Source organism: Balaenoptera ricei, chromosome 9 (genome assembly GCF_028023285.1).
Source record: "Balaenoptera ricei isolate mBalRic1 chromosome 9, mBalRic1.hap2, whole genome shotgun sequence".
NCBI lineage: Eukaryota > Metazoa > Chordata > Mammalia > Artiodactyla > Balaenopteridae > Balaenoptera > Balaenoptera ricei.
The window spans coordinates 46586648-46610119 of NC_082647.1; the positions used below are offsets into that span (position 1 = coordinate 46586648).

Sequence of the window (23472 nt, forward strand, 5' to 3'; positions counted from 1 at the left end):
CGTCTGAGCTTCCTGGAAGCCATGGCAAGAAAGGAAAGAAGTGTTTACCAACTCTTACTCTATGACAACAGAGACAGCTGTCTGTCATCAGGAGAAAGTCCTTCCCCTGATTCTGGCTGCCCAGGGAACTGATCGAGCAGATCTTACCATCAGGAGATTTGAGAAACAGGCTGTGTTTTAGGGGCACAGTGGGCCTTTCCGTGAGAAGGACTGAGCCTGGGCACCTCCATGGGTTGCATCCCTGATGGACATTCACAGTTTAGATAACACAGTGCCCCTTGTGCCAAGCCTGGGTCAGCGCCATGGTCAATGCCCATAGGAGACCATTCTTCCACCACCTACTGGCTCAGACACTAGCTGGCTCAAGGGCCCCTGACAACAGAGGGAAACCTGGAGTTCTGATGCTTCACCACGCAGCCCTGAGTGTTCAGGGGAGGGCAGCTAAGGCCCAGGCCTGAGCCTCAGGAAGGGGTGAGGCAGATATGTGGGCAGCGGAAGAGCCCCACCTCTTCCCAATAATCAGGAAAGGCTTCCTGGAGGAGGGGACATGGCAGACAAATTTGTTTATGTAAAGGAAGAGAAGTGGTCTGGGGAGAGGAAAGTCCAAGCAGAAGGGGGGATGGGATGGGGTGGGCTTCCAGCCACGGCAGAGGTGGAGAGGTTCCCCACTGCCCCTCTCTCCACTGCTGGCTCAGACCCTCAGAGAGGGGCTGATGGAGGTGGGATGGCGTAGCCGCCCCTGCCCATGTCCGGGACATCCTGCGTGAGTCTATCTTCTCCTCACAGCCTGAATCTCTGCTTCCGTCCGGGTTGGTGCAGAGGGAGGCCTGGGCCCTGCCTGCTCAGGGAGCTCCCATGCTGCAGGTGGAGAGGTTCTGCCCTCAGAGAGTTCCAGACCAGTGCGGGCGGGAGCTGGGGCTGAGCGAGGAGCTCGGACAGCTAGGCCTCTGAACATGACTGTGGGTACAGCCACAGACAGGACCCAGGGGGAGAGAGGCTTGGTCAGCCTTGTTCCAGGAGGCCTTGGGAAGTCACTGCCCCCTCCCAAGGCCCTTCACCTGTAAACGGGGATGTTCCTATGAAAGGCCAACCTGAGTTGTCATCTCGGCCTGAAGGGGGGTCAGGTAGAGCACAGTGGGGTCACCTGGGGACTGGGTCCCCAGTGTTCCTTACCTGCTCTTCCCAGGGTGACACAGGACACACCCTCTCTTCCCAGCCTCCTTTGTGATGAAAGGGTCGTGTAGGACCCTGATGACTTTCCAGAAAAGGGAATGGAAAATCTTTAGATAAATAGAGCCAGAGTGTGTCTGAGTTAGCAGGGAAGAAAGACAAAAGTGCTTGGCGTTTTCTGTGATTGCCAAAGCCGTCAGGGGTTGGGGGGCAAGAGGAAGTGGGGTTTGCCGGAGACGCTGGAGCTGGACGGCTGCTCCCGCCTTGGCCAGCCAGGCTTCCTTCTGGTCTGGGCCAAAACGGGGCCTCTGACCCATCCTTCTCTCCAGCTTGCTCCAGGGGAGAAGTCTGAAGCCTGAATTGAAGGAAAGGCTGGGCTCCCACACAATCGCTTGCGGGTGTAGAAACCAGGACACTTGCATATGTTTCCAGAGCCCCCAGAGTCTCAGGCCTGGGCTGGCGACTGGGGAGGAAGTAAGGGAAGATAGGAGAGGAGGGGTTCCAGGAAGCCCCACCCTCTCTTCCTCCCTGCTTAACCTTCCAGGAGGCAGGAGAGCAAATAGGACGGCTTGACACCTGCCATCAGTCTGCCTGGGGCCCTGGCCGAGTGCCTTGGTGCCCTGAAACTCAAGTTTTCTCACCTGGGCGGGAGGTTTGAGGGAGATGCCCATCAGGTGCTGCCCACGGTGCCTGCCGCTGGAGCCCTGTACTCAGGAGTGGTCACTGCTGAGCGTGTGGGCCCAGCTGCCTAGGGCCACATCATCCAGCTGCCTCATTTCACAAACAGGGGGCCAAAGCCTAGAGTGGGGAGGGAGGGCCTTACGGGGGCAACCAGAGAGGAAGACATTTCTCCATCTAACTCAGGAGCAGCTATGGGGCCTGGTAAGAGCTGGGGAAAGGAGAGGAGGGACAGCCACTTGGGGGTGGGTTTGGAAAGGCAGGGGGAGAGGGACTGACCTCCAGCAGTCAGTGGACAGGCTAAGGTCCAGTTGGCCTCGCTGCATCTCAGCTTCCGCATGGTCACCCTTCTTGATTCTCAGTGACCCCACCCCAATTCTCAGACCCACCCCAATTCCTGTGGCCTCCCATCCAGCTCCCAGTAAAAGAGCCAGCATCTCCTGGGCCCAGACTGGGTGCTAGGCCCTGTTCCAAGCATTGTACACTTACTCCTCACACCAACCTTCAGAGGCACGGGGTATGATTATTCCCATTTTACAGGTAGGGAATCTGAGGTTCAGACAAGTTTTAATTTTGTCTGCTTGCTTTGTAACTTAGGTGACACAACTGAGACGTTGGAGCTAAGATCTAAACCCAAATAGTCAAGCTGTCCAGGTCCCTTTCTCACAGCGCACACCTCATGGTGGGTGCAGCAAGGATCCCCCAAACCTGGAGAGAGAACAGTAGGTGCATAGACTTGGGCCTTCTGACCTACAGGTCCAGGAGAGCCAGGGCCCCGACAGCAGCAGATGTGGAGGAAGCATGAACATGGGACCAGGGACTGGGAGCTTTCTTCGCCTTCCTGTCTGAGAAATTCCTGGTCCTCAAGAGATGAGCAGTTTCCAGAATGCCCACCAACATCCCAGATGGCCAGAGCTGGGGTTTTCAGACTCTGAGAACACAAATGGGGCCCCGAGGCTCCCCCATGACAGAGGCCCTCCCCAAGGCCACCGAGGGGCTGAGAACCATCCTGCCAGACTGGCTGTCTTCCATGTGCACTTGGAGGTGGCCAGGCCCAAGGGAGCCAGCTGGTCCCAAGGTCACCAACAGCTTTAAAAACAATGGGCAGTGGGTCTAGCCGTGGCTGGGGCCAGAACAAAGGCTCGGGCACTTCCTCGCATTGAGGCCCCCTCCTTCACGGTCTGCCAAGGCGGGAGACTGAGGAAGCCTTCATCAGGAGGTAGGGATGTTTTGCAAAGACTGTTCCCTGGAGAGCTGCAGCCGCCAGTGCCGGCGGGGGAGCACACAGAGGGAATGGTTACTCAAGGCCGAGATCTGCCTGCCAGGAAGCAGGAGAGAGAGGGGCCTTGACTCCAGGCCCATGGGGTCCCACCTTGCTCCCCAGGCTGAATCACTAAAATGCAGCAGGGTATCACCCACCTACTCCTCCTCTCCGTGGCCCTAGCTCGGAAGTTGGCATCTTTTCTCTGAGCCGCCCTCCACACTGTTGCAGTCTGAGTCTTCTAAAACAGCCCTGCTCTCTGAAACCCCTCATGGTTCCCCAGGGCTCACAGAGGCAGCTCAAGCTCCTTTGCTTGACATGCAAAGCCCTTCAGGATGCAGCCCTAATATCCTCCATCTTCCTGCCACCCCAGACTCCCCAGGCCCCTTCCCCTGGCAGCTCTGTCCCCGCCCATCCCGCCTGGAGTGCCTCTGCCCCTCCTGCTTCCCTACCTTCCTTCAGGGTCAGGCTTCAATCCTCCCTCTCCAAGAAGCCTGCCTAACTGCTCCCATCCATACAAGTTCCCTCCTCTGAGCCCTATGCCCCCAGTAAAATCCAAGGAAGGATCTGAGCCCAGGAGTTTGGAGAACAGAGTGCCAGGAGATCAATCAATAATGGAACAATCCTTCCTTAGACTAAGGTTCCCACACACAGCGCAGTCTGTTGACACAGTTGTCCTCATGTAATTATTAGTAGCACCCCCTCAGTTTCGGCCCCTGTGCTAGGGCAGGGGAGGGGTGAGGCAGAGGGGGCAGGGCCCAGTGTCCCCAGTGCCCTGAGAGTGCCTACCCTGGGTGCCCCAGCAGGGCACAAGGAGATGGGGGAGGGGAGGTGGGCGCTTATCCCCCAGGGCTCCACTCCACAGGGAGGTGGGACTTCGCTGAGCCTCGCAGATGTCAGCAGGCCTTAAAACAGAACTTGCCAGATAAGCACCCAGGATCACCCTTATCAGAGGCCACAGGAAAGGCGCCAGGTTTAATCTCAAAACCACACCCAACTCAACGGTTTAGAGACCTCAGGCAGCACCTCCCCAGCCAGACACCCAGTGACTGGGGCTTTATGCCCGGAGGTGGGGCAGGGGGTGAAGGGAGGCGGCAGATGTAGGCCTGAAGGGGCTTCTTCAAAGAGGGGAATGAAACTTGAGTTTCATCCCTCCATGATGGGACTGGTACCGGTTGGTGGCGGGGATGAGGGAGAGAGGGAAGACCAGGTGGCCCCTGCCACACACACACACACACACACACACACACACACACACACACACACACAGTAAAGGGGGAAACCGGTAGCTGTGTGACCGACACCCACTCACTGGGAGCTGGGCTTGTGAGAGAGGAGCTGATCAAGGGCACTCAGCCAGGTAATCTAGGAGGGCTTCCTAGAGGAGGGCCCTTAGAGACAGACTTTGTGGGATCGGTAGTATTTGACAGATGGACACGGGGAGCTGGAGGGCAGGGACCCAGGTGCAGCGAAGAGCACCTGTGAAGGCCTCAGGCAGTGAGGAGCTCACCAGGGAAGCAGCTGCTATGGTCTGGGGTGGGGAGTGCATGGAGCTGGAGAAGACAGAGGCGGAGACGGAATTAGAGGCAGATTAGAATCATCCCCCCACCCCACGGCCTCCCCATCAGATGTATTCCCTTCCACCCAAAGACCATGCTGGTGGTCTGGTCTCCAAGAGACCCCCGTGAAGGAGAAACGTCCTAGGAGGGCTCTTTAACTACAGACTGCTATCTGGTCAGTTTCCCCATCTGTAAAGAGAGGGCTTTCAGTGACTTCCTGAGGAACAGGATGTGGGAATGTGGGCCGGACAGTGGGATGAAGCACCACACACTGAAATGGCATGGAAGGAGGGGCGGGAAGGCAGACCAAGTACCCAGCCGGGGGGGGGGGGGGGGGGTGGGGGGGCACTGCTCCCTGTGTCGTGCAGAGCGGGTCGGCCGGAGCAGCATCCCCAGCAACGTGTGGGCGCTGGGCGGTGTACGCCCCAAACCCAGGGCCGCCTGCCTGCCACCCGCCCCCCCACCGCCAGCCCACCCCTCGTCCTGCGTTAAGCAATCCCCATTATCGCAAATGCCTGGCATGTTTGCCTGGTAATTCCAGCTCCCACAGCCCCGTGGGGATTAGGGCATGATTAGGGAGTGAGGAGGACCCTGGCGGGTGGAGAGAAATACCTGCAAAAGGACTTGGCAGCCTCCTTGCCTCCTGCAAGTGTCAGGATCCCGAAAGGAACCAGTGGCCAGTGAGGATGGTCCATGGGGCCTCTGCTAGCAAAGGTCATCAGCACGCGTCGCCTCCATGCCCTCCTTGCCTCTCCACTAGTACCGTCCTCCCTGGGAGTATCACAGTGGCCCCTCGATGTGCCCCCTGCCTCTGCCTGCCGCACACCCACTCCCCCGCCAAGGAGAAAGGTCTGAAGGAAAGCTCTGAGCAGTCCTTGTCTCCGGAGAAAATGTCCCAGCCTCAGGGCCCACCGTCTAAGTCCTTCACCTGCTCTGCCTCCCGTCCTAATCCTCCCACTCTCGGGTCGCCCCCGATGAGACAAAAAGACATCCTGGACTTTGATGGTCTCTTGGCTCTCACCGTTCCTTTCAGCTGGAATGAACTTCCATCCAATTCTCCACTTGTCCAAACCCTTCAAGGTCCAGGTTAGATGCTGCACCGAGGAGCCTCTTCTAGCCCACGCTGGAAATATTAAGAGCGAACGCTTACCAAGTCCTTGTGATGTGCAGGCCCTATTCCCCGTGCTCACACTCATTACGGACTTATTGGGGGTGGGGGTAGGGGATTTCATTTTGCCAATGAGGAAACTGAGGTCCAGAGAGTTTATGTCAAGTGCTCATGGCTACACAGGCAGGAAGTGGTGAGTCGGGACTAAACTCAGGCCCTCTGGTCCCGATGCAGCTTCTTCCCTTGTGTCTATATGGCACTCCTCTTGCTTGTCCCTTCAGTACCTCTTCATTATGGGGAAGACTTCTGAGTTTCCAAACTGTCACCCCACAAAATCGCAAGCTCCGGGGCAGAGCTTCCAAGACTTGCCCCTCACCGCTCCCGGCCCTCCCAGAAGCCTGGGCCCACTGCTGCCCCCTCTTCCACCAGCAGTGCCTCCGATGGGTTAGGCCCCAGCCCCCCCGCCCTGACTTCCCTTCCGGCTCAGACACAGAGACCCTGGGGAGCAGTCAGGCGGAGTCTGGACGCAACCTTACCTTAGGATTTCCCCAAACGCCCCTCCGAGCCCTGTCCCAGCTCTGGCCCCCAGGGAATTCAAGCAGCTCTACTGGAAACTCTTCTTCTTACCTGTGCTGCAACCATGTAGAACTTACAGAGAAGGGTGGAAATGGTCCTGCCAAGGCTGGCGCACCCATCACGCCCGCTAGCCATGCGAGAAGGTGAGGAAGCGCTGGGCTGGCAGTGGAAGAGGCCAGCAGCTGGTGAGGGCTTCCTTGGAGAGAGGCATCGGTGTGCTGCGATCCCCTTCCCCACTGCCTCCTAGTGGAGCATCTCCTCTCCTTAAGACAAGTGAGGGAGGCTTCAAGAAAACTCCTCGAAAGCCTGTCATGTGTGCCCTGCAGCGTGGGACGGTCCCTGACTCCCACCTGGGGACAATGACATGTCACTGCTCCCATTGGGTGGCTGGGCAGACAGGCGGCCTGAGGTGGATAGGTCTGACTTCCAGAACTGGGGAGGCAAAGACGTGTCGGTGCTTTGCTTGGTTCAAATGTGGATCCTGCGGAAGGAAGACTCCCGTCTTTTTAAAAGGGGAAGGAGGGAGGTTGACTCCGCCGGAAGCTGGATGGGGGCAGGTGCTGGGAGCCTCCATTAAGCACCAGCTTGAGGACGAGTCACCTGACTCAGGAGAGACCCCTGTGGGTGGGAGGTCCCCCACAAGAACAGGGGGAGGAGGAGCTTTCCAGTGACGAGAGTGGAGTTAGGTGTTGCCATCAGCCTGGTCTCACTGTTCGCACTGCTGGAAGAGCAGTGGAATTGGCCTACTCTTTCATCCAGAGACAAAGAAACGAACAATCGAGAGAAGGAGAATCCAAGGGGAAATACAGACGTCCCTCGGTCTCCAAGGGGGATTGGTTCCAGGATGCACCAAGGATACCAAATTCCGAGGATGCTCAAATCCCATAGTGGGGCCCTCAGTATCCGCTGATGCAGAACCCACGGATACAGGGAGCCAACTGCAATAAGAAAGAACAAAGCTGCTTCCTGCTCACATCTCACTGAGGTCTCTGCTTGTTCAATAAACCGGCTCCCCCGTGCATGAGGAGGCCAGAGAGAGAGAGCAGTCAAGCCCAGGTTCAGTCTTTGAGAGGCCACTCGACCCTAGGATATGGTTCTTAACCTTCTGGGGGAAAAGACATGGGTATTGTTCCAAGATCAAGGCCATGAGGTAGGCTATAGACTCTCTCCCCAGAAAATTACACAAATGTACATGTACACAAAGATTTTAATTTAATTTGGCAGGGCGGTGGGTGGGGGGCGGCTATGGACCCTCTGAAGCCTACCCACAGTCTCCTTAGAAAACCCTGCAGCCCAGAAGGAGAGCACCATGTGTGAGGAAGCAGGGCCTGCATTTCATTCTGGTAGGTCTGGCAGTGGTACCGTGGGCTCATTCTGACTTGTGGACCTGGGAGAGGGCGGTGCTGGGCTTTGCTCATCTTCCTTTCCAGATAATCCCAGGCAAGGGACGTCATGCTGCACATGTACCTATGTCTTGGCTTCTAGAAAAGTGCTTTTGTAATTTGTTGGAACTGGTCTTCCCAAGCAACGCTGGGAATATTTTGATTTCTCCAGTTCCGCCCATGGCACCCTGGTCAGGAGGTTAAGTGTTTTATTGAAAAGACACACTTTTCCTTCCCAGGCTGATAAACAAGGCCACTGCAGGGAAACCGACTTCCTCCACCCGGTTGCTCAGCTGGAGAGGCCTGATCCTGGCCAAGGAAAACAAATGCATAAACATTTCAGGGACATATAGGAAGCATTTCTGCTGGACGCCTGCTGTGAATGGCCACTGGAGTTTACACAGCAAACTCCACGGGGGCCGTGGTACAGCCTGGACGAAGCTCTCCCTGCCAGCTCCTCCCTGCCGCTCCCCAAAGACCCCCAGTCCGGCCACCGCTCTTCTTACCCAGCTCACGAGAGCACAGAACAGGCTCTTTAGTTGTCACCACCAAATGCCAGCTTTGCCTCCTGCATGCCTGGCCCTTAAAGAGGAGGGGGTCTCCCTCGGGGGGAGCACAGCCCCCAAGCTGCTTGTGTCCTGAGCCCAAGGGGGCGCACGGAGGCTGAGGGCTGGTTGGAACGAAGGAGGCTCCGAGTACAATTTTCCCTTCACAAGCGATTATGGAGTTTTCCCCCTTCCCACCTATCCTACCCTCAGTCTGGAATGCGAGGGTCTCCACAGCCTCTGCCCACCGGAGCAGTTCAGCCAGTTCTCTCCACACACGCCCCGCTGCAGCCACACGGGGGACCACACTCAGTCCCTCTTCTCATCCTCACCTCGGTGTCCTCCCTGGCCAAGAGGTCCCTCCCTGAAAGGTTCTTTTCCCCATATCTGCTTGGCCAGGTGTAGCCTACCCTCCAGGTCCACATGACCGTCCTCATGGGGCCTCGCAGAGATCCAGGTCGGCCGCGAGATGGGCTCCCAGGGAGCCTCAGTTTCTCCTGGTCGGCACAGCTTTCGGAGCCTGGTGCCTTAGACCTGGGGCTGATCCACAGAAGCCAGGCCAAACCAGAAGCCCAGCCAGGGACACCAGTGGGCCAGAGGGCATGGTTCGCCTGCAGAGACCCTCGTTAGGTGACGACTTAGCCCACAGGTCTCCGGGGCTCTGGGGCCCCTCCACCCATCACCATCCCCACCCCAGCCATGAGCCGGCCAGACCTCATGCTTCCTTTGCGGCAACAGAACAAATGAGGTTCGGCCCTCAGCATGGGTTTGACTTCTGTTTTATAGAAAGCCAACCGTCAGAAATAACGAGTGCCCAGGGTCCCGGGCCGACCATATCAGAGGCTTGGCAAGGGGCCGGCTCCGCAGGGAGCAAGGGGGGGATGAAGAGAAAAGGCAGCAGAGGCCCCACCGGCCTCCTTCCAGGCCTTGGCAGTCACCGCTCAGCTGGGAGGGGCTGCACAGCGGCACTCTGGGTCCACAGCACAGTCCTGGGCAGGCCCTTCATGGAAGGGGCGGGGAGGTTCTGGATGCTTCTGCAGCAGTGCTGGCCCAGGTGCTGGCCCAGACTTGTCCCTGAGGCCCAGGGCTCAGCCGTCACCCCCAGCGATGTGTGCTGGAGCCATGGGGCTCACCCACATGGAGGGTCACAGGATGGGGTCTGAGCCGTTCCAGTTCACCGATGCCCCCTTCCACCTAAGAGCAGAGGAACAGAGAAAGAGTTACAGCTGCAGGGGCCACACAGGAGCCAGCTCCTGTCCTCACTCACCGGAATTCCTCTCTCCAGGCCTTCGAGGATTTCAGGTTCCAACGTGCCCACCTCACCCCTCCACACTCACAGACAAGCCTACACACGAGGCCCCTACAAAACAAACGCACCTAAACCCCTCAAATGAGGTGCACGATCTACACGCATCTGAATCCAGCCACTTTCCAGGGGTGCCTGATGGTGGCACTTTAAAGGCACATGGGGGGCTTCCCTGGTGGCTTAGTGGTTGAGAACCCGCCTGCCAATGCAGGGGACACGGGTTCGAGCCCTGGTCCGGGAAGATCCCGGAGCAACTAAGCCTGTGCGCCACAACTACTGAGCCTGCGCTCTAGAGCCCGTGAGCCACAACTACTGAGCCCACGTGCCACAACTACTGAACTCCGCGCACCTAGAGCCCGTGCTCCACAACAAGAGAAGCCACCACAATGAGAAGCCTGTGCACCGCAAAAAAGTAGTAGTCCCACCGCAACAAAGAGAAAGCCCACGCGCAGCAACGAAGACTCAACACAGGCAATAATAAAAACAAATAAATAAATTTAAAAAATAAAAATAAAAATAAAGGCACATGGGAAGACCTAGATATGGAGACATCCTGGAGGGTTCAAGGCACGGAAGGAGGTCCAGTTGCTGGAGCCCAGAAAGGTAGGCATAGGGCATAGGGAGCCAGCGGGAGCGGCACCACATGGGACCCAGGAGGCCTTGCAAGGATTCTGGGCTTTGCTCTAAGAACCGCTAGTGAAGGGCTGTGAGCGGTTCAGTAAAGCACTGATTTGCCTTTTTAAAAAATTACTTTATGAAGCCTTAAGAAGCACTGAGTATAATTAAACAGGAGTCCAGGGTTAGACACAATTTAATAATAGTTCAATTCCAAAATTAAAGTTATTACAAGTGCTGAGACCAGCACTTGATTTTAATACATGGAACTAGTTTTCTAAAACAACTCAGAGGAATCATTTATAGCAGATGGAATATTTCTGAAAAATCTGGCATTAGGCGTATTATACATAGACGTACATCCTAAGATTATACAAACTAGGAAACAGATGTTGCACACCTCAACAGCAGTACTGGAGCACGGAGTTTGAGACTGGGGTTTAGAAACGCTTCCCAGGGTGTGGGGTTTGGGGAGGGAGCAGACATTTTCAAAACCTGAAGTTTTTATTCAGGACTGAAGTCAAAATTGTAACTGCCACAGAGGAGGAAAACAGGGATGCTTTTACTTTACTTGTACATCTGCGTTGGAAAGTCCAGTACAGGCAGACCTCATTTTATTGGGCTTTGCTTTATCGCTCTTCACAGATAATGTGTTTTTTTTTTTTTTTACAAATTGAAGGTTTATGGCAACCCTGTGTCAAGCAAGTGTATCGGTGCCATTTTTCCAACAGCATTTGTTCTCTGTGTCTCTGTGTCACATCTGAGTAATTCTCGAAGCAGTTCAAACTTTTCCATTATTATTAAATTTGTTATGGTGATCTGTGATCAGTGATCTTTGATGTTATTATCGCAGACAGATTACAACTCACTGAAGGCTCAGATGACAGCATTTTTAGTAATAAAGTATTTTCTAATTGAGATGTGTACATTGCTTTTTAGACATAATGCTATTGCATGCTTGATAGACTACAGGATAGTGTAAACATAACTCTCATATGCATTGGGAAACCAAAGATTTGTATGACTCGCTTTACTGCACTGGTCTGGAATGAACCCACAACATCTCTGAGGTCTGCCTGTATCCCTGAGATTGGACCTGCTGCAAGAAGGGAGTGAACAGGTTCTCCCAAAGTAAGGCTGTTGCATTTCCCAATCTAATGCTTAGAAGCATCACGAAGTTTCAGTAGTGGTTCGCCATAAAGCCAAGGTTCTCCATCTTCATGAATAACCTAGACCCCCACTGAATTTCTCTCTATTCCTTCCTCAGGCTTCTGCTCTTTGTCTTTCTTCTCACTTGTGCCTTGCTTCAATGGCCGCATCAACGTCTCTGATTTTTAGGTCAAGAGACACAGCCTTGCAGAGGCAGTGGGATTCATACTCTGTTCTGTTCTTCCAACCTACTTTCCTCCTGATTACCGGCAACTTCTTGGTCTCTGTAAAGACTGTATGACCCCCTGTTGAGTATTTTGCATATTTTACACCATTCCATTTCCCTTCAAGTGAGCAAAAAGATCTGTCATTTGGAGAAGAAAAAATCTTAGTGGTAATTCTGTGCAGGAGTAGCACGGGAGACGATATTTGCATATAGCTCATTTTGGAACAATTGATATGTGCGTTCTCTTCCTAGCTCCACCCACGGCGCTGTAAGGACAAGCCTTCCATAACCACTGGGGAATGTGAGAATATAACAGTTGTCATAGTCTAGACACAAGGCACAGCCCTGCCCTATGTTGTGCACGCCAATCAACATCCCAAGAAATTTTCAGCTGGTCCACATCTGAATGCTGGAGTGCATCTTCTTGTTGAAACACTCAGCAAAAAAGGCTGAGATGGGTGGATGATGGAAAAGTTGCTCAGCCCCGAATGTTATACTGTTTCAAGAAACTAGTCCCTCTAAAACTAGCTTTCTGTTCTCTTCCAAGTCATTTGGTAGTACCTCATGAGGCTGCAAGGTCTCACCCAAAATGCAGTTGTATGGCTTTTCGGCAACTGATCCTTTGCTTCCTGCATGAAAGTCTGAGAGCTACCATTTGACCACCTGAACCATCTGGTCCCTGGGATCCTTCTGGTCACAGATACTCAGAGGCAGGTCTGGATGTGCAAAAAGTTCGCATATATTTCTAGAAGGGGGCTTCTCTCAAGAGTAATTGTTGGAAGAACTACCTTAGTAAGATCCATTCCAAGCCTAACCTGTGATAAGACATGTGTGATAACCTCTCGTGCTCATCCACGGACCCTGCCTCTGCTTCATCATCAGTCATATCACGTGCATCCATATGGTCAGTATCACTTGTTCTGTTGGATGTGGAACAATTAAGTGATTCTTTGGAACCCAGGTGCTTTAGACTGTTTCCTGTGTGTCAGCACTGAGGCAGATCTAGAGGAATCTATTAGACGCTTTGGGGTTGAGCCACTTTGATGGAACCCATCAGCATCATAGCATTCGTCACTGCTCGAAGGAGAGATACTGGGATGGTAGGCATCTGGAGACAACTTGGCAACCCCGGGAGAAGTCAGGCTGCTCCTGGGTGGTGAGTGCCCATTGCCTGCACTTTTGGCGCTGGACCCTGATGATGCCTCAGGGTAGCCAGTATAGGTTCAGCTGGTGGGGAAGACACGTGCAGCTCTGACTTGCACAACTGAGCAGGTTCGGGAGGTAAGGCGAGCTGGGAAGGCACTGAGATAACCACAGGTTCCAAGGGAGTAGGTGGACCTACAGCATCTACTGGGTTAACAGCACTTTAGCAACCTGTAGCAACATAAGGCGAAGCCTTAGTGATTGTACCGTGCAACCTGAGGTTTTCAGTTTTCTTGCTCTGTTCCTCATTGTTGCAGTTTTGAAACACATCATTAAAAAGCTTTTACAGTAAGTCCCCTACATACGAACCTTCAAGTTGCGAAGTTTCATAGATGCAAACGTGCGTTCCATCAACGTCAGGCGTGAGTAAAACTGCAGCTTGCCCTCCGTCTCCTATTGTTGACGATCCTTCAGCTCTACCATCTGCCACCTCCTCTCCCTCCTCCAGTCAGTTACTCGTCTTGCCTGTTCACTCGATGCCAGCCTCTGTGTGCCAGCTGTTGTACTGCACTACTGTACTTTTCAAGGTACTGTACTATAAGATTAAAAATGTTTTCTTGGGCTTCCCTGGTGGCGCAGTGGTTGAGAATCTGCCTGCCAATGCAGGGGACATGGGTTCGAGCCCTGGTCTGGGAAGATCCCACATGCCACGGAGCAACTGGGCCCGTAAGCCACAACTACTGAGCCTGCGCGTCTGGAGCCTGTGCTCCACAACAAGAGAGGCCGTGATAGTGAGAGGCCCGCGCACCGCGATGAAGAGGCGCCCTCGCTTGTTGCAACTAGAGAAAGCCCTTGTGCAGAAACAAAGACCCAACACAGCCATAAATAAATAAATAATAAAAATAATAAAAATAAAGGAATCCCTTTTTTAAAAAAAAGTTTTTTTTATTTTTGTATTTGTTTGTTGTTTTTTATGTATTATTTGTGTGAAAAGTATTATAAACCTATTACAGTACAGTACTATATAGTCGACTGTGCTAGTTGGGTACCTAGGCTAACTTCGTTGGACTTAACGAACGCACTCTTGGAATGGAACTCGTTCGTGTGTAGGGGACTTACTGTCCTGTTAAGATTTGCAGAGGAGTATCAGCCTCTGTAAGTTTCCTATCAAAATCTTAGACACTAGGGACACATCCTGAATCCAGACCTCCAGGGGTGGCAGATGGAAGGGAGGGAGGGGAGTAACATTCCCGCCCACAGCTTGGCTCCAGACAGGCACCAGGGACGCAGGTTTGCAAAGGCCAAGCTACTGCCCAGACCAGTTTGGATTCTTGCCCCCAGTCATGGAGAGAAGGATGGGGAAGAGTCAGAAATAGACCAGACTTCCTGTATCCCTATAAGATCCACCCTCAGCCTGGCCCACAAGGCCCTTCCCTTATCGCTCTCCGTCCCTCGCAGCCTTACCCTCCCCATACTGTCAGGCAGACAGAAGTTCCTCCTGTGAGCTCCCAATGTGACAAAACAGGGTTTGGCTTCAGTGCAGGGGTGAGTCATCCTCACCTGCTGCTAGACGCCCAGGTCACACCAACAGTCACCGAGTCCTAAGGTCAGGCTGGGAGGTTTATGCTACCTGTGAGGCTTTTCACAGAGGTAACTAACCTACCCAATCCTGGACTACAGGTGCTGAGGCAGGGAGAGTATTAGAAACACAGAAAGAAGCAGTTCACAACTACAACAGGAAATCAAAGCAGAGACGTTTTGAAAGGGCTGAAATGCTGGGATACTGTGCTTATTTAGGGGATGAATGGTTCCCCCCATAGGAAAGGTTCTGAAAGTCTATGGATCAGTTACAAGGATGAAAAAGAAGAACTCTGCATATGCAATTAGGGGCTGATAGAGAAAGGGGAGGGATGGAATGGACCGGTTTCTGAGTGCAGAGGCGTCGTCAAGGCTCACTCAGCTATGCTGATGTAGAGGAGGCTGAGGGTGTGAGAGTTTAGAGCAGCGTTTCTCAACCTGGGCACAGCGGACATTTTGGTCTGGATAATTCTGTTGGGGGGTGGGAGGAGGGCTGTCTTGTGCATTGTAGGACATCTGGCACCCTCCCGCAAACGAGTGACAACCAAAAATGTCCCCAGACTTTGCCAAATATCCCCCGGGGTGCAAAATTTCCCCCAGTTGAGGACCACTGGCTTCGGGGTTGAGCTCAGTGAAGATGCCGTGGTCCCCAGAGCTGAGGTCAGCTCAGCGTCATGGGCAGGCCCATCTCTTGCCCACGACTGAATCCCTTTCTTCCCCAGCAGCCATCACTGCATCAGAGCAGCAGTTACCTTGACTTCACAGATTTTCAACATGATGCCTTGCTGTATCAGCAAGGAGAAGAGGGCAGGCCTGGTTTTAAAGCCACCAGAGCTGACCAGTAGAAATACACCCAAGAACTCCTCTTACTCACTTTGGATTTCCAGACAAGTATCCTGTGTGCAAGTGTCCTGTCCTACGCGTCAGCTGCTGGCAGTCAGGGCAACTACAGAATGAGCCCCAAGGCTGTCTCTCACCTGCGAACCTGGCCGGTGCTGCGCCCTCCACCTGGAAGGACCATCCTCCCTCTCCACCCCTCCTCCTTCAGGGTCAGATCCAGGAGCCCTCCTTCCGGAAGTATCCTCCCTCAGCACTGCTGTCAGGCTCTCCCCGGCCATGCTGTCATGGGGTCCCCCTCTCCTGCTAGACTGTGAGCCCCTAAAGGGCAGAGCTGGTCTCACTTGCCTCCATCCCCTCAATGACCTCTAGCTCCGTGTTGGGCTCCCAGGGATGCCGCTGAGTGAACACAGCCCCTGCACACGCCCTGCCCCTCCTCAAGCCCAGGCACCAGAGGGAAAACCTGAGTCTTCATCACACTTCACTCTCCCTCCCCTTTGACCCCGGTGGTCACCGAGCCCTGTCCGTGGCCCACCTCCACTCTCTCGTCCCTTCCCCTCTGCCTCCTCCCATTCTTCCTCCTCCCCCCACTTGCCTGTGAGCCCCCAGAGGTCTCCAAAGGAGAGGGAATGCTTCTACATCTCCTCTCGACCTCGTAACAGCTCAGGGAAGGCACCGTTTTGCCCAATCGACAGATGGGGAAACTGAGGTCCAGACAGAGCCAGCCCTTCTAGAGGTCATGCCACGTGACGGCAGCAGAGCCAGGACTCAGCTGGGGTCCCCAGACTCCTGCTGCGGGCTCCGCTCCGCATAGCGGCGTTGCACGTGCCATGAACAAGGAGCGCCAGGGGCAGCTGTGCGTGTGGGGTGCAGGGAGGGAGCTCACAAGAGGGGGTTGGGCAGTGGGAGCACCAGGAGCCCTCTCTCAGTGGGTGAGGGGCACTGTGAAGAGGGCATCTAGGCAAGAAGGGTGTCAGCAGAGGCGTGAAGGCTGGGGCCGACTCCTCAGGCAGGCGGGCGAGCAGGTGAGGGAGGTAGGCGCGCGGCTCCAGCCCCTCAAAGGCACCGTTCCCAGCTGAAATTACATTTTCCATTTTTTGCCTGAGCCTCCAAACAGAAACATCTGTCGCCCAGGCCCAGGCCCCGGTTATGAGTTCTTTCCTCTTTTCTCTGGCCTGTTGACAACCGTTTCATTTTCTCCCATTCTAGCGAGGCTGGAAGCTTGAGAGAGGTCAGTGTGTGTGTCTTCTTTGGAAATGACCATAAATGAGTCTTTTTTTTTTGCTGAGATGGTTAGAGAACAGAGGAGGGAGGAGGCTGGGGGACAGACACAAGCAAAGGTAACAGGAGCTTCTCTGAGGTCGAGGTGTGCGTCACACCAGAGAGTGGAGACAGCACGGGACCCGGGGATGGTTCAAATTAGGATGCTCTTCTCCAAAGGCAAAACTGGCAGTCTGGTCTTGTGTAATGTCACCATGGCAACAAAAGCAGGTGGCGGGAAGTCACACTGCCTGCTCAGTGACCTTCCACTGGGCTGGGACAGCACCGGCCTAAGCTCCAGGCCCTGAACTGCTCTTGACTCGAGGTGTGTCCTGGCGCCAGACCTCCACTCTGGCGACCCCATCTGGAGAAGGAAGGGCCATATCGGGCGGTGTCCAAGGGCCTTTCTGTGGATCCCAAGCAGGTTGCCAGGTGGCCAGGGATGTGGCGTGCTCCATGTGGGTTAGCGTGAATGTCAGAGGTTCTTAAGGGGCAACAGAGCTGGTTTTGAGGGCAGGCGGCGCATCTCTCCCTGGATTAGAACAGAGTTGATTCTGAACTTGACTTCTATTCGACTGTGAACTCTGAGAGCAAGAAGCGAGTCTTATCCAGCTGTTTCTTCCATGGAGTCCTGTCCAGGGGTTCCGTGAGGTTGAAGTGATGAGAGGGAAAGCCCCCCAGCCCGCAGGTTGGCCTACGCTGCCATGAGCGCTCGGCTGCCTTTCAGCGGGTGCTTGGACTCTGATTGGCCTTGGAAATGACCTGAGCTCGGGCCACACGCCCTTCCTGTCAAGGCAGCAGGACTTATCCCCCAACAGGCAGGGCCCCAGCTTTATCGGGTCTCACTGACCTTGAAGGCTACTTTCCCAAGTTTCTCCCTTTGAGCTGTTAGAGAATCTGGGATGAAAACAATATGCAAAGCCTTTGTAATCCAACCCCTCAGAACAGGATTCCAGGAGGCTGGGCCTGCTGTTTCCCATTACACTGGGGTATGTTATCTGATGGGTACAGAGCGGGAAAAACCCTGCGTTCCCACTATTCACTCACCCATTCTGCTTTCCGGGAATGATGCTGGGAAAAGTCTCACCGTGTTAACTGCCCAGATGGACCGAGCCATCAAGGCGGAGCAAGTGATGGGGGGAGTAGAACTGGTTTCAGCAAAGTCTATGCAGGGGATGCAGCACTCAGACCTGGGGGGAGCGGGGGGCAGGGGGCAGCCAGCGGAGCCAGGAAGAAAGTACCCCTGGTCTGGTATGTTACAGCAGACCAGATGCTGGAGGGTCAGCACCTCACTTGACATCTGACTCACAGAAGGCAGCCAGGGAGGGCGAGGGAGAGGTAGGCACTGCCCTCACCAGCCACCAGAACATCAGTTTTCACAGTGCCGTCCCAGGACAGCAGCACCAGGAGCACCTGGGAACTCGTGAGAAATGCAGATTCTCTGGCCTCATCCCAGACCTACTGAGCCAGAAGCCCCAGGGGTGGGACCCAGCAACCTGTGTTTTACCACACCCTCCAGCGGGGATGCCCTCTGAAGCCTGATGATCACGCTCTAGCAAATCTTCCCAGTGGGTGGCCATAGACAAATACAGACGTGCTGGACCATTGATCCCCTCAGCCATCAGGGAACTGGGCAGAGTCTGGGTCAACCAGAGTCCCCAAGCCAGTTGTCCCTAACCCTGTGTGTTGCCCCAGTACGATGATTTGCTATCTGTGACGAGGACTAGGAAGCACTGCTGGAGGAGATGCCAAGGCTCAGCCTTGCCCAAGCTCCTCCCACGACAGTGAGCAGGGACAGACAAGGGCAGGTCAGGGACTCAGCCTGGACCGCCTGCCCCAAGCCGAGGGCTCGCCCCCTGATGTGTGCAGCCTCTCCAGATCATTTCACATGCCGTCATTTCACTGGTTCATTTCATGGCACATGGCCCCGGGGACAGGGGTTAGGTTCTGGGAGAAGGGACAGCTGACAGAAGAAGAAGAGGTGCTCCGGGCCCACGTTCACACTCAGATGTCTCTGGACTGAGCTCCCTGACAGACCAGAGCCCCAAGTCATTCTCAGGCACTTGCCAATTAGGGCTGAGCCCAAGAAGTCCAATCCCCGGGCTCCTGGGAGGTGCCTGGTGAGTCGAGTCCTGCAGCAGAAGCATTCTTGGGGAAAGAGGAGTTACTCCAGACGGGGGCAGGTGGAGAGGTCCGGGGCGGTGGGCCACCCTGGGGAGGGGCACAGAGACAGATGCAGGCCTTCAGCGAGGGGTCCCAGGGGTCTGGAGGGGGGTGGAGCCTATGCCCAGGGTGTGGTCCAGAGCCCTGCTGGGCAGGTTCTCCTGCAGGAAGGATGCCCTGTGGCCTCCCACCCCGTCCTGCAGAAGGTGCCAAGGCCGGTGTCACCTCCTTCCCCCACGCAGCCCTTCTCTCATCACTCTGAATGAGTGGCCCTTTGTACATGAAAGGAAAGCGACCTGCATGTGCCTTTAATCCTCCCGATGAAAGAAACGCCGGCACGTGACCCCACAGGAATGCTCCGTCCCTGGCCCAGTGGGCGGGCAGGTGGACAGATGAGCAGGTGGATGCGTGGGTGGGGCGTAATGAGGATGTCACGACGTCTCCTCCACGTCCGCTCCCTGGGGACACAGTCCCTGGGGACTGTGTATGTGGAGTCCTCTTTCTTTCTTTGGCTCCATTCAAGGGCTCACTTGCCCATGGGTGGGCAGCGGCCCTAGGCTCCAGGGGAGCCCGCTGGATCTCAGGCGGTCAGAGCCGCAGGGCCCCAGCCATGGCCTACATCCTCCACCCCAAACCCCACCATTTCACAAACAGGAAAACAGAGGTTCCGCCCGAGGTCACAGCGAGTCAGGAGCGGCTGAGACAATGTTAACGAGAGCGGTTCTCGGTGCTCGGTAATGACCTGGGCGCTCTTCACAACAGCCGTGTGAGCCAAGCACAGCCATTGTCCCCATTTTACAGATGACAAAGTGAGGTGCAGACAGGAGAGGTCCGATGGCTCCCAGCCAGAAAGCGGCAAGGCCAGGATTCAAACACCAGAACGCACGCTCACCACACTGGCAAGTTCTAATGCTTCCCCACTGGAATCCAGGTCTCCTCCCTCCCCAGGCCTGCCCCTCCCACTACGTCCTGAGGCCTCTAAGTCACCACCCAAAGGCTTTGTGATTCCCCAGGGCTACAACCGCCAGCCTGCCGGGGTGCTGCCCCAGCCCTGGGCCTGGTCAGAGAACTCCTATTCACCCGCCTCCCCTGGCCTGAGCCTCAGCTTCCCTTAAAGACTGAGGGCTGGGTGAGAGGAGCCAAGGACCCCCGCCGGCAACCCCACTGCCTCTGGGGCACCTCCACTCAGTGTTCAGAGGGCTGCACCCGCACAAGCAGAAGGACTGGGGCTGCTCCTCCCGCATGAGGGCCGCTGCTCCAGGAAGCCACCTCCGAGCGCACCCTGGCTGGGCCGGGTCCTCCCGCCTTCCGATCCTACCCGAGCTCCACCGCCACCACCAGGTAACCTCACTCGCTCTTCCTCCTGTGGGCCTAAGAGCACTCAGCACATCTGGCAGCTGCTGCCTGGAACGAGGAGAGCTCTCAAGAGGCACCAGCTCACCTCCCACCCCCTGCCACTGGGCATCCTAGGAAGCTATCTGAAGGCACGGCATCTCGCAAATCACACACGTCTCCCTGGGCCATGGTGACCACAAAATGCCACATACAGACAAGCCCCAAGCACTGTGTCTTTCCAGTCTGCAGGGGTCCTACCGGCCCCTCACCACACCCCTCCTAGTTGGGACAATCCAGGAACCCATCCCCCTTCCTGCAGGCCACTCCCAACCACTGCACCTCCCAGCCACTCAGGCAAGGCTCCAAAGCCAGAGACGGGCCTGACTCACTTGGTTCTGATGCAGAGCTCCAGGGGAGGAACGAGGTCGTTGTCTCTGTCCTCGGGGACGGTCTGGGTGGTGTCTGGGGAGCAGGGAGAGAGAGGCACACGCTCATCAGCCCAGGGCCCACGTTCACCCCGAGGTCAGCACCAACAACCCTCCTCCTGGGACTTGACTCTTCTGGTACCTGCCCCTCTTCTCTTATTTGGACCCTCCCTGGTTGCTGCCCATCAGTTCTGACCTGGACACCACGGGTGTCCCTGCTCACTGGCCTCCCACCTCCAGTCTCCACCCCACCCTCCTGCCTCCTTCCAGCTACCAGAATAATTCTTTCTAAAAACATGTCTTATCCCATCACTCCCCTGCTCCAAAACCTTCCATGGCTCCCCATTGCCTGGAGAATAAAACCCAAACTTGTTGCCGTGATACCGTCTACTACGTAGTCTCAACCTCACCTTGTACCCTTAAGGCCATCAGTTTCTCAAGGCCCAGCTCTGGCCCCCTCCTGCAGGAGGACCTGCTCACACTCGCCCTCTGATCCCCCAGTCTGCATTGTTCTCTGACTGCCCTGACTGGGTGTGCTAAGGCCGGCGTCCCCGACTGGTCTGGAGGCTCCCCCGGGGACGGACAGGGCAGGCGGGGAGGCGGCGCACCGATGGTCAGCCGAATCTGCTCCTGCTGGTTGGCCAGGCCGTCGTAGTAGTAAAGGTCAAAGAGCCTCTCGGTCCTCCAATCTCGCAGCAGCTCCAGCTGCAGGCTGAAGAGGACGCTGAAGTGGCTCTCACTGCACACCACCCAGATGGGGAACCTCGGGGTCTTCAGGAAGCAGCCGACCTGGACGAGGGAGAGGGAGCAGACAGAGACACCTAATACAACGCGCCATCCCCAGGGAAGCGGGCCAGAGCATCTTCTGTCCGACCCCAGGCCCGGGCTGACCTCAGCGAGGCCCCGTTGCGGATCCCAGACCATGTGTGAGGCTGGGGCCCCGTCTGCGGCTCCCTGACACAGAGCTGCCCCTGCCCACTCAGCCCACTGCTCGCAGGGCCTTTGCCCCACAGACAGTCACATGGAGATACCCTGGCCTGAAAGCCGGGCGTCGCCCCCCCACCCTTCATCTCCCACATCCAGCTGGTATGTGGTGCTTGCCCACCCTGCCTCTGACAGCTCTCCATGCCCAGCCTCTCCTCCCCAAGCAATGACCTCCTAATCGGCTCTTCCATACCCTTCCCTCCCCAGCCATAGCCACACAGAACCTCTCACCGGTCCTCAAACTAATCCAGCACGGCAAGCCTCATGCCTGTGCGTTCACTGTTCACCCGTACACCTCTCCTCTCCTCGGGGTCCTGCATCACCCAGATTACCCAATCAGAGAGCACGCATCATGTCCCGCTTCTAGTCCTGTGTACTAGGTACCCACCCTCCTCTGCTGCAGTGCATCACTCTGCCCCACGATAAACATGTATGCCTGCCACTGGCACGGACTACACCCTTAGACCAGAGCAGGGGGTATAAGTCAACATAAGCAAATGTTTGACGACTGAAGGTCCTCGCGAATGAAGCGGAACTGGAGCTAGGACTTTAGCTTGAAGACAGGTGGGGCTGGAGCCACAGGGGGAAGGGAGGGAGGGCCTCTGGGTGAGCAGTCTGTGGGTGACGCCGGAACAAATGTCCAGAGACATTCAGGGAAAAAGCAGGGCATCAGGAAAGAGCAGGGGAAGGGGAGGATAAAGAGCTGGAACTTCCCTCTGAGGAGGGAGTCCTCTGGAAAGTTCCCAGCAGAGGACTTCCATGGTAGAGGGGTGTTGGGAGAAGGCAGGTGCACGGAATCAGCATCAGGGCCTTCCTGTGGTTCTGCCTGCAGAAGAGAGAGGCGTGGCCGGGCCCTCCGGAGGCCTGCTCAGATGCCTGGCTGGTCTGCCCCTCGGTGGCCAGACCTCGACGCACTCTCTCGCTGTCACCTGTGACTCCCCACCCCGGGCCCTAGTTTATTCATTTCTGTACGTGCAGTGGGCCAGGCTAATTCGGCCTAATCCCCACCAGCCCCAAGGAGATGTTTGCATGCTCAGGTATTTACAGCCGCAGCCTGTGGATTAAGGAAAGAATGGGAATTATTTTTCCAGTGGGGAGATGGGCATACTTTCTCCGGGGCCCGTCACAGACGAGTGGCCGGCCAGTCTTCCTCGGGCCTCTCAGAGCCCACCTGGAGCTGGGGTGCCCCGGACAAAGGGGCTGTGCTCCGGGGAAATGCTTGCTCGTGAACCTCCTACAGAGGGTAGCAGGGTGAACTTCACAAAGTGTTCACTGTCTCATTGCCCAAGTCCCCCACCCGCCCCCTCCACCTGGCTCGTTGGGCCCTCACGCCAGCCCCCTGTGAACATTAAAGTGTGACTTGCTCCTTGGTGGAAACGGAGGGGAGGTGGAATTAGTTGTCTTAAACGATGTGGCTGGACGTGCCTAAACTCCACTGCAAACGTGGCCTCCATTCCAGGTTAAAAGAGGCTTTTCTGGTGAGGGCATCACCTCGAACAGGGAGCCTTGAAGACTGGGAAGCCAGTGCTCATTCGCTGCAGGAAAAAAGAGCCATGCAGCCCACCAGGAACAGGCGTCTGCAGAAACAGCCACCCTGAATTTTCCAGCAGAGGGGAAAAAGGGCAGCTTGCCATTTAAGCAACATTCAAAAGATTAAGGGCAAAAAAAGCTGCCTGGGGAGTTTATAAATGAGTTTTCTCATTCAGGAGCCCCTCCCAATTGGGTGACATTTTCCAGAGATGAAATTCACTTCCTTTGGATTCTGGGGTAGCTGACCAAAGGCCTGGGGCGAGGAAGGAGGGTGGGTGGGCACATTTCCTCCAGCAAGCCTCTCTCCTGGTGGGTGAACGTGCAGCACAATCAGGGATTAAGGTGACCCTTGAACAACGTGGGTTTGAACCGTGTGGGTTCACTTATACACGGATATTTTTCAACAGTAACTACTACAGTATTACGCGATCCATGGTTGGTTGGATCTTTGGATGCAGAAGAACGGCGGATATGGAGGACTGACTATGAATTATACACAGATTAATGCCTGTGCTGTTCAAGGGTCAACTTGTACTTTCAGCTGGATTCTTAACATCTTTTGCAGGAGTGAGGTGTGTGAATGCCCCCGACCCATCCATGGACTGCCAGCTTCGAAGCCCTAATTTAAAAGGACCAACATTT

The 23472-nt window shown here is 55.5% G+C and overlaps 1 protein-coding gene and 1 pseudogene across 2 annotated transcripts in view; both read right to left on the reverse strand.

The window, feature by feature from the left end:
* Positions 1 to 7541: 7541 nt before the first annotated feature.
* Positions 7542 to 23472, reverse strand: part of MINDY4 (MINDY lysine 48 deubiquitinase 4) — a 116651-nt gene continuing 100720 nt past the window's right edge. The window contains exons 16-18 of one of the 2 annotated variants that reach the window (XM_059933640.1): positions 20925 to 21105; positions 20281 to 20353; positions 7542 to 9473 (exon numbers count right to left, since the gene is read on the reverse strand). In XM_059933640.1, coding sequence (XP_059789623.1) covers positions 9425 to 9473; positions 20281 to 20353; positions 20925 to 21105 — 303 coding nt within the window. In that variant the 3' untranslated portion in view covers positions 7542 to 9424. Of the gene's footprint in view, positions 9474 to 20276; positions 20354 to 20924; positions 21106 to 23472 lie in introns of those variants that run through there. The other variant, XM_059933641.1, reaches the window with a different exon arrangement.
* LOC132372183 (oxysterol-binding protein-related protein 9-like) lies at positions 11738 to 20080 on the reverse strand (annotated as a pseudogene).